Source organism: Nannobrachium achirus (genome assembly GCF_963921795.1).
Source record: "Nannobrachium achirus genome assembly, chromosome: 1".
NCBI lineage: Eukaryota > Metazoa > Chordata > Actinopteri > Myctophiformes > Myctophidae > Nannobrachium > Nannobrachium achirus.
This window is the reverse complement of record NC_137810.1, coordinates 30205114-30216365: the sequence shown is the minus strand read 5'-3', so window position 1 is coordinate 30216365 and position 11252 is coordinate 30205114. Positions and strand designations below refer to the sequence as shown.

Here is an 11252-nt window from a genome sequence, read left to right as displayed (position 1 = left end):
ATGGCACCGTTTGGAGCCTGGTGAGGGGAAAATAATATGTTCTCCATTTTATTTTATTTATTTAATTGGAGACGCTTTTAGCCAGGTTCTACCTTCACAAATGGGAACCGGTCATAGCATGTAAAAATGCACTGGCTCACTGGAGCTTGTGCAGAACGACAAAGACAGGATATTTGTTTTTATAGTTTGAGTTACAGTGGTCTGAAGATTGATTGATTGAAGAATGTATTAGAAGGTTGCATTGGAAAAGGTACAGTTTCATGACAGTACAAATCACTGGTACAAGGTCAACTAAAAGCTTTTTCGGCTTATTTACACAGGAACCCTTTATGTATCTCATATACTGTAACATTGAAAATAAATTAACTAAGTACTTAAGTACTGTACTTAAGTACAATATTGAGGTATTTGTAATTTACTTGAGTATTTTCTATTTCCAATACTTTTAATTCTACTCGACGACATCTCAGAGGCAAATATTGTACATTTACTCCACTAGTTACTTTGTAGATTTTGATTATTATTACAAAACATACATTAACCACTTCAACCCTATAAAAACTTGTGAAATGGGACATTCAGACATGAGTACCGTACTTTTACTATTGGTACTTAAAGTTCATTTTGATCCCAATATGTTTGTACTTTTATTCAAGTAAACTTTGAATTTTTGAGTATTTTTGCATTGCAGTATTGATACTTTTACTTACACATACGAACCTGGTCTCCTGTGTGAGAGACCATAAGTCTGCCACTCATGCAGGAGGCAGTCGTGCTCGGCTAGTAGGTGTCCTACCCTTTACCTGGGTCTACAGTAAATATCTCAATGAAAGAGTAGGGAGACCACCTCCAACCACTGCAGATGTGCGGGTTATATTTTATTAACATACTCTATCATACAGTTTGGTTCATATAATGTTTTATTCATTCAAATAAGTTCTGTTAAAGTTAACCAATTTAAGACCAGGGACCCCTTAGCTGAGAGATTGATGAAGCAGGGACCCCGCCTACATTGACATTTGGCTCTGTAATTGGTTTGCTCCCTTTTCCCTCTACACCAAACCCCTTTGCTAAAAATAGTTGGCTAATGTTCCACAGAATACAGTTAATGTAAAAAAAAATCACATAAAGATTTTGTGGCCCACCTGTAGTGACTTGCTGAAGACCCATGCAGTAGAGTAGACTATGTTACCAGTACAGTGTCTAGTTTGTTCCTCTGAATCTTTAAAGTGACATTAAACAGTCCCTCCCCCTGTAGTCACTCCAAGTTGATCTCTTTCACAGATTTCCCAAACCTTATAGAATAAACAGATAGATTGGCACGCACGCACGCACGCACGCACGCACGCACGCACGCACGCACGCACGCACGCACACACACACACACACACACACACACACACACACACACACACACACACACAGCAGTACAGTACAGTACATACAGTAAATGCAGACTACAGATTGCTGTGTTGGAATGGTGTGTGTGCATAATGTGTGTGTTTACATTCTGTTATTAGTATGTCTAACAACTAATTGTGCCCTGCTCTTTGTAAATGTTCCCAGTGCTTCCTACCATCCAGCATGGGCCGCAGGTGTTTAGCACCATAGAGGGCACACCCATCTCACTGCCCTGCCGGGCCCATGGAGTACCCACCCCAGACATCAGCTGGGCAAAGGTCTGTTCTGTAGAAATCTGTACCATATGTTTGTCTAGCATCTGCATGGAGCTTTTCTATATGACACACCAATATTTCCTAAGCATTTCAGACCCTTATGAAGATAATAGAGTCAGTATGCTCCTTGTTAAAAATAAATAAATACTATAAATCTTGAATTGTTTTCACCTGAACACAGAATGCCTTAATTTTCTTCCATGATTGTCTGCACCACTGGGGGATTTTAAATCAAGCAAGATTTTGTTTTCATATATCGTCCTCTTCCATTATGGGGCCCCTAGTGTGAACCATTGGATCCATGCAACACGTCCTTCTCTTGTTGTAAAAAGCATTTACGACATTAACATATCTTTATAGTGTATTGTGGCATCTCTGGAGCAGAATGCTAAAACATGGTTGTCCCTGAAAAGCATCTGTGCGATCTGGGTGACTTTTGGCTGAGATATGGTTTGCTCATACATCTTTTACTAAACCCCTGTGTGTTCATGTACAATTTCAAATGATAAATGAACACTGAGGATTTTACTGTGTACAGTGGGTGAGGATCCTTTGTGGTATATGCTATATTATAGAAGACAACTGTACGGTGGCACAGTGGTTAGCGCTGTGCCTCACAGCTAGAAGGTCCTGCGTTCGATTCCCGCCAGGGGACGCTGTGTGCGCTGGGAGTGTGTTTCTCCCTCCACATCATCAGTGCCCACACCCTAGGTGGGGTCGGCGATAGGGCCTTTCTTTGTGGAGTTTGCATGTTCTCCCTGTGTCTCCTAGGGTTGATACCCTCACAAAAACATGCAGTAATCCTGGTCTCAATAATGCCTCCCCCTGGCCAGCTGGGGCGCTTGATGGAGGGGAAAGGAACTGGTTGGAATAACACGTGCTACGTCCATCCTGGGGAAATCCCCCCTGTCAGGTGAAAAGAAACAACTTGGACTCCTCATGCATTGAAGGAAGCATGAGATCAGTCTGTTGTCTCCCCAGGTGCGGCAGAGGGAGAGCAGAGCCCATGGTTACATAGGCAATTGGCACTGGGTGAAAAATGGGTTGCAAAATCGTGGGATAAAAATTATAAAAGTAAAAAAGAAGACAACTGTACAGCAGAATGCCTTAGTCTTTGACAGAGGTGACATTTGTGACCCTTGTGTGCGGCTTTGTGAGAACACACTCTCCATTGCATTGTAGTGTGCTCACTTGTGCATGTGCACTGTGCGTGCATATGTGTGTGAGTGCGCAACGTGTGTGTCAGTGGTTTCCCTTTTTTCCAATCTTTCACACTGGTTTCTCGGACTTGTAAAAGTGATGCTGTTAAAGTGAATGGGGCTACAGAGGCTTATATGAAACTAGACCCTGCTTAGGTCTGCGCCAGCTGGCCAAACGTCATTTCTTCTGATTCCTCCACTGTGCTCTCAGTAATGCCTCAGTCTTATGTCAAGTCAACTTGGCTACTTCACAGATTCTCTGCTTGATATTTAATCCTCCGAAGCCTGTTACATTCAGCTCTTATTTTGGTTTATATTTTGGCTCATTCGATAACCAATGCAATTACCTTTCTCATTACACTTTGCTGTCATGTGAAAAAATAAAAAGGTCAATCTAATCTAAAGACCATAATCACACTAAATTACTGTAATGTGTTAACGAAATCTATATCCAGTGGTGGAAGGTAACTAAGTACATTTACTCAAGTACTGTACTTAATTAATCTTTATTTTTGGTACTTAAAGTACATTTTGATGGCAATACCCTTGTACTTTTACTCAAGTACATTTTGAATTCTGCACTTTTACTTGTAACAGAGTATTTCTACATTGCATTAGCCTGTTGATACTTTTACTTAAGTAAAACATTTGAGTACTCTTTCCACCACTGCCAGCTAAAGACCATAATCACTGGCTAAACGACTGTAATGTGTTAATGAAATCTGTGCTGCAGTCAGGAGAGCAGCTTAACCTGGGTGGTCCGGCCTTCTCCCTGGGCCCCGACGGCAGTCTCCACATTGTCTCCCCCTCTGCCAAGGAGACAGGAGAATTCATCTGCACCGCCACCAACGCAGCGGGCTTCAGCTCCAGAAAGGTTCAGCTCACTGTCTACGGTAAGACCCAGGGACAGAAGACCAAGGGGAGTTTGGCAGATGTGTTTGGAAATCTTTATTTGATGAAGATAAACATAATTTATACAAGAAAAGTGTCTCAGATAATGTACAAATGGAACCAGTTTGGCACTTATAGGTGTAATAATCTATTTCCTTTACTCTCTGTAATCTTCACCCTGGCTCTTATGTCTATTTCTATCTCACACATTCACTAATATTGCATACATTGTGTGTTGGCCTGCGTGTGTGTGTGTGTGTGTATGTGTGTGTGTGTGTGTGTGTGTGTGTGTGTGTGTGTGTGTGTGTGTGTGTGTGTGTGTGTGTGTGTGTGTGTGCGTGCATGCGTGCGTGCATTTCATTTTGTGTCTCTATCCAGTCCGTCCCAGGTCTAATGCAGGTGATGATGGATCCGGGGCACCGTTTAGGCTTTCTGTCATTGAGGGCGAAGATGTCACTTTACCCTGTGAGGTCCACAGTGTCCCGCCCCCCATTGTCACCTGGGCCAAGGAGAGACAACTCATCTCCCCCTATTCCGCAAGGTAACACCTGTACATGTACATGCTCACAAACACTTGCATACAGTACCAGCATGGTTAAATTATGTTTTCTTGCATGCATGCATACGATTTCCCTCAAGTGCCATACGGTATGTCCATGCCAGGAAGCTATTGTCTGGACCTTAGTTGAAGCATAAATTACATAATTGAGCGTTTTAAAAGCAGGGAACTCCCGTGATGTCTAAGCTGCAGTGTGCTCTCTCTACCCTGGCCTCATAACCTCAGGCGGGTGGTTTGTGGTTTGGTTTAGGATGACAGTGTGATCTTACTCTTCTCTGTGATCTTCTGTACTTTTGCATGTCTGCTAGAGGGGCTGTAATTGTGGTTGGTGGTGGATTAGTAAAGCCTAGTGAATGTCTGTTTACAATGATGAGTGAATGAGTGGAGGCAATCTGTGTGTGTGTGTGTGTGTGTGTGTGTGTGTGTGTGTGTGTGTGTGTGTGTGTGTGTGTGTGTTTGTGTGTGTGTGTGTGTGTGTGTGTGTGTGTGTGTGTGTGTGTGTGTGTGTGTGTGTGTGTGTGACTTTGTTGTATGAGTCTCTATTGCACAGACTCAAATCATCTAATATGTCTGAGTGTTCTTCCTAGGCACACTCAGCTTCCCTCTGGCTCTATGAAGATCTCAGAAACCAGAGTGACAGACAGTGGTCTGTATGTGTGTGTTGCGTCCAACATTGCTGGCAATTTCACCCAGTCGGTTCACCTCAGTATTTTGGGTAAGCAAGTTCAATTACTGCTGTTTGATGGTCGTGAAGCCTGATTCATACTTGTGAGCTTGTAGATCTGCTATTTTTGGCTTGGGACAACATTGTGCAACACATTATGAATTTCGCATTAGTACCAACATTCTTGTTCACAAATTGGAGAGTTCCTGTTTCTCTGTTTATTTGGACCGACTGGTACAGTCCAGCTGGAACCAAAGTTACAGGCTGAACTTTTAGCACATTCTCATCATCCAACTTCCACGGTACACTCACTCTGATTGAGTTTAACAACAGTTGTTAAATTCACTCAGTCAAAACATTCCCATACATCATTGCCACTGACTGACACAGCCTCATTAGAGGCTACACAGCAGAACACTTAGTGTCTGCTTAAAGCACACTCACTGTTAGTCACTGAGGACTGTAGACAGGATTACTGTAATGTCTGAGATATTATGAATACAATGTATACAAAGTATCCATTTAACCCATATGGTTAGAAATGGATAGAAGAGAGAGGAGAGGAGAGGAGAGGAGAGGAGAAATGAAATGACAGTGTAGTGTAGATGGCTTCACAAACTACATGTTACTCTACAATTAACCTAGCGCAATTTGAATGACAGATTATTATCATGAAACAGTGTGTGCGTGCGTGCGTGCGTGCGTGCGTGTGCGTGGGTTCACTGTATATGCAGACAAATGGATGTGTGTACAGTATGTGCTTGTGCCCAAACAAGAAAGACAGCCACAAACTGAATTATCATTGTCTCATCATTGAGGAAATAAATTGTACCTGCAGTGTGGTAATCCGGAGAAGGATAAATAAAAAGAATGAATGAAAAAATGCAACAATATATTATGTTGGTCTTGTCTGAGCTCATAAAAAAAAGAACAACAACACATTGTATAGGTAAATTCTTACACATTTTAGTGTGTTCAAGTAACATTTTGCACATGCTGCTAAACGAATATCTTCTCCGCATTTATTTACCTGGAACAAATTCGTAGCTTTTACTTACAGTAGTAAAAATCATTTGTTGGAATTCAGATGCATCTCTCTGACTCTCCCTCTCTCTCTCTCTCTCTCTCTCTCTCTCTCTCTCTCTCTCTCTCCCTCTCTCTCTCTCTATCTCTGTGTCCTTCAGTCCCGCCCAGCATCCAGGCAGGGCCCAGGGTAATGAAGGTGCAGGAAGGCTACCCTGTGGAACTGGCCTGTGTGGCACATGGCATCCCTGAGCCCACCATTACTTGGACCAGGGAGGGGACACGGTACCCTGTGTCCCGTGATGGTAGCCTGGCGCTAAGCCGCGTAGGGTTGAATGACGAAGGGACCTACACCTGCGTGGCATCAAACACTGCTGGCAGAGACGAGGCTCAGGTTCAGCTTCTGGTGCAAGGTGGGGTGACTTTAGCCTCACATCCTAGAGAGATCTGTTCCATCTGTTCATCCACTCTTTTAGAACTGTGTGTTTGCAACTGTCCAACACACAGTTATGAAACCAAATCAGAATGCACATTGACCATTTTCAAATTCTTCTCTTACTGACAAATACCGCAGTTGCGCACAAAACCCTGCCCCCACCACTGTGATTGGCTGAGACGTGTGGAGGGACAGAGGAGGGACCCTTCGTTTTGGCTTGCGTGATAACCTATTCCGTCTTGGACAGCACCCTCATTATCGTGCAATGCCATCAGCTATTTGGTGCAGGCACTTGCTTACCTAATGGCTCGCTCGACAACAAGAACTTGAGCTTGTCTTGTTGTCGAGTGAATTTAAAAGTCATGAATTTGGTCACATACAGTATGCAGCATGTTGAGCGAACCAAAATGAGCGCTCCCAAGTTCAACAGCAGTTCTGGGAATCAGTTACACACAGTCCTCAAGTATGATATAAGAGTAAAATGGCAATTGTGTGAATAGGTCGGACTCATTGTACTTGAATTCATCATCCTGTCACAGGAGGGCTTAGACATCAGGGCTTAAATGTGTGTGTGTGTGTGTGTGTGTGTGTGTGTGTGTGTGTGTGTGTGTGTGTGTGTGTGTGTGTGTGTGTGTGTGTGTGTGTGTGCACATGCGCGCGCATGTGTGTCTTCAGTGCCCCCCGTGGTCGCGATACCGGAGCCACCTTTCAACAGTCCTCACCAAGAGAGAGTCGCAAACCAGCGCATTGCCTTCCCTTGCCCTGCTAAAGGTACTGTTGAAACCTACCAGCGTCACCACAAAATACACAGGCCGAGTGCTTCATTTGAACATTGTCTTATTCGTTTGTTCGCTCTTAACTCCACGTCTTTGCATGATTGCTCCCTGCTTCCCTTCTTCTGTCTCCCTCCATCTGCCTCTCTCTTTCTCTCTCACAGGTGTTCCTAAGCCGGCGATCCGCTGGCTGCGTAACGGCCAGGAGCTGACGGGCGAGGAGCCAGGCGTGACCATCGATGAGGACGGCACGCTGCTCATCCTGGCCTCTGTGTCGCCGCTGGACGACGGCCAGTACGTCTGCATCGCTGCCAACGACGCCGGCTCGTACAACAGGACGTACAACTTCAAAGTCAATGGTGCTTATTCAAATGCATTTAGACACATGACAGTATGATTAACATATCGGATGCTGAGGACGCGTGCACTCGTCTAACTCTTTGATGTCGCCCAGTGCTGTCGCCGCGTTTGACGTGTCTGATAGGGTTTTATATGAAACTGTAGCTTGCTGTCTGGGGCAGCCATGGCTGAAGAAAAAACTCAAATGACCAGAATGCAACAGGAGATAACGTGATCAGGAAATCCGGTTTTCCAATACAGGCCAATGTTATGAGATTCGCAAAAGTGGATTTTTCTCGTAATCTAACTTCAGATCACGTTCATGTTTAAAACGAGCCCTTCTCTACCAACCGTTACAAAAGCACTGATGGCCGCGATTGTAATTTTTCTGTTCTGAGTTCTGAAAGAAAATACTATCGCAGTGAAAAAACGGAAATACTCTGATTACATTTACTCAGATTACTTTTACTCTGAGTCTCAAAAACAATAAAATACCTTGGCACTCTGCGATTAAATCATTGTTTAATCAACGGTATCCAATGTGTTAAAAGCTGTTGTCACGTGCAGGTGTAACATGCCAATTATCGCATGACCTGCAAGCTCACAACGTGTCGTGGTGTGAGCTTGTAGATCAGCCCTTTCTGTCACGCGCCACCATCATGTGACAAAGCATATTTAGGCTTGACCTTCAGTTCATCATAAAACTATGAATGGATCATGTCCACACAGTACCTCCAAACTTCCACGGCAGTGACAGCCCAGGCAATGTGTCGGTGGTCCAGAGCCAGCCAGCCAGCTTGCTGTGTGATGTAACAGGGAGTCCCACGCCCCTCATCACCTGGTACAAAGACGGTATTCCGGTAGGTGGAATCACAATGGATCTCTGCATGCTAACGTGAGTGACACATGTACTGTAGTAGTACATCGTCTTGTCATCAATGTACTTCTATGCTATTCGTGCTCTTTGGTATTCACAATTTCCTCTGATATTCAAAGCCATCATTATGCCTTTACATCAGTACGTTTAACCTATAATTAAACAATGGTGTAATAAGTGCACCGCTGGGATAAACGGGGCGGTTTTTGACATGTTTCAAAGTAATGAGCAGCGATGATGAGAAGCGAAGGCTTTCCATCCATTAATACAAGAAGCCATAGTGGTCGAGTGAGCTCTGATCACAGGGTTCGCTCTCCAAGAGAAAAGCCATTAAACTGAAAACACTTCAAGACAGCTTTATTTGGACCATTTTATATGGTTCATTATCACAAAGGCACGTGCGTGTGTATGCGCACATGCCCACTTTTGCTCACAGCATAAGAACATGTTTCTTCTTTTATGTATGTGTGTGCACTTATATGTGTGCATGCGTGCGTGTGCTCACATGCATGTGTGCGTGTCTCTGTGTTGTGAGGAGGAAATGTCTAATGGTGCGACAGAGGCAGCGTGTTCTCGGATGTAATGACATAATAATGATGATATATTAATATGAGAGCAGGGCAGCAGGCCACAGTGTGGTGTAATGTTCCACTTCCACTGGCCGGCTCTTTGTTGTTCCCTGTTACAGCGCTGCTTTTTCCTTCAACACATTTCATATCCTGCAGATGGGAAAAGCAGAGCGCTTATTATGTTAATCTGCTAATGTAGAGCTGAGCTCTGTCCTCTGATTGCTGCTGGCCTCAGGCAATACAAAAACTGCTATTCATGTGCTACATTTAAACTGCGTGGTCATGAAATAATTGTGTGATTCTCAAAATGTATTCAACAATGAAAGTCTTTCTACTGGACCATCATAGACAGATTTCTGCAGTTGCCACTGGTTCCTTTGATGATTGTAAAACCTCATTTTATTTGAAGTACAAAAGCAGTAATCCAGCTTTATAATCTACATGCTTATTGTTTATTTGCATATTTTGGGATATTACTGTTATGCTTTCAAATTTTATCTATCAGTTTTATTGCTGTGATGGCCCAGTGATACTGAATTCATTTGTTTAAAAATAATGTACTGTGAATATATATTAAATCAGTCATTTCTTTCTTTTGGGTCATTTCAGCTCAACATTAGGCCTACACATCAATCTTTTTTTCTAATTTGCATATTTAAATGATGCTGCATAGTTGAAATCTTCAGCGTTAATTTACCCATTTCAACACAGAGAGTGTACAACTGTAAGGGGCTCAGTTTGGTTACAGTACACCCTCAGAGTTAATGAACACTGATACCATACGTATACTGTGTGTTTATGTTTACTGTGAAACTCCTGATACCTGTAGCTTTAGTTGACTCATGCTGATCAACAGGTCACCCCCAGCAGCAGTGTACAGATCCTGGATAAAGGGAAAACCCTGAGGCTACTGAAGGCTGACACAGCAGACACAGGCAGCTACAGCTGTAAAGCCATCAACATCGCTGGCAGCACAGACAAAGATTTCTATCTGGATGTACTGGGTGAGTATAGATAGTGGACTATAAACAGTGGAATAAGACAAGCTCAAGTTCATAATTCCTGTACTCACAATAGATTGCGTACAAGTGATTTATTTGTTCAATGGCTGATGAAGAGGGGTTTATTTCCACTTAGGTACAAACCCCCGAAATGATGTCTGAAATGAATTAATTTCAGCACTTTTCTATATTCTAGATACATGATCACAAAGTAGATAGGAGGTTAATTAAACAGCGCTGTACTTTTCATTAGAATATTGTTTTTTGTTGTTGTTTTATGCCTGTGTTTTGGACATCTGTGACACTCATTCTGTGTGTGCTCCAGTCCCTCCCACCATCATAGGGAAAGGTTCCCCACGAGACCTTTCAACTGTTTTAAACCAGGAGATAAGTCTAGAGTGCAAGGTCAAAGGAGTGCCCTTTCCCACAATTCAGTGGTACAAGGACAGAAAGTAAGTTTCTGTCCGTTTATTTTCTGTGATAATGTATCTGATAATATCACTGGTTCTCTCTTATTTTTACCCTGGTCCTGTCTTATTTTCATCCCTTCCTTTTGTTCCCCAGGTTAGTGTTCCTGGGTGATCCCAATCTGGAGGTCTCTAACAGGGGTCAGGTGTTGAAGATAAAGAGTGCCCGCCTTGGAGACCAGGCCCGCTACCAGTGCAGTGTCACCAACGCAGCGGGCAAACAGTCCAAGGACTTTAACCTCAGTGTCTATGGTGACTATAGAGCAGTGTTTCTCAACCTTTTTTCTGCATGGGCACACTTTTCATGTCCCAAGAATCCATGGGCACACCAACATAATACAGGGGGGTGTAAATATCGTCACTGTCGGGAAGAAACCTTGTATTTCTAAGTTTCAAATGTGTACGTTTCTTCGCAAAGTAAAGCCCTGCTTCATCATACAAGGCTGTCGCACAACCGTAGTGAAAACAGCAGATCTACAAGCACACAACGCCTCGCACCGTTTTTTAAAATGATGATACAATACTGGCTTTCAAGCAGTTTCAAGGGGCACACTTGACCCTTCTCAGGGGCACACCAAAGGTCCCCAGGCACAGTGGTTGAGAAACACTGCAAGAGCACATCTACCAGAGCACGCAATTGTGATACTGGAAATACATCATTTACTAGTGGACAGTGTGTGGAACTTCCTGTGATCATGTTGTGATATATGTAGTTAATTAACCACTATTTTATTTGTCGCTCAACGGTGTCGTGTGGAGAAAGAAATATAAGCTCTAC

General features: G+C 43.3%; 1 protein-coding gene across 1 annotated transcript in view; it reads left to right on the top strand.

Annotated features, from left to right (window-relative positions):
- hmcn1 (hemicentin 1) overlaps positions 1-11252 on the top strand; it is a gene marked incomplete at both ends in the record, with an annotated part of 207151 nt that overhangs the window by 128893 nt on the left and 67006 nt on the right. Inside the window, 11 exons of the mRNA XM_080728122.1 lie at positions 1567-1679; positions 3609-3768; positions 4145-4307; positions 4913-5040; positions 6174-6425; positions 7124-7219; positions 7386-7580; positions 8290-8420; positions 9863-10010; positions 10333-10459; positions 10572-10726. Coding sequence (XP_080584248.1) covers positions 1567-1679; positions 3609-3768; positions 4145-4307; positions 4913-5040; positions 6174-6425; positions 7124-7219; positions 7386-7580; positions 8290-8420; positions 9863-10010; positions 10333-10459; positions 10572-10726 — 1668 coding nt within the window. The remainder of the gene's footprint in view (positions 1-1566; positions 1680-3608; positions 3769-4144; positions 4308-4912; positions 5041-6173; positions 6426-7123; positions 7220-7385; positions 7581-8289; positions 8421-9862; positions 10011-10332; positions 10460-10571; positions 10727-11252) is intronic.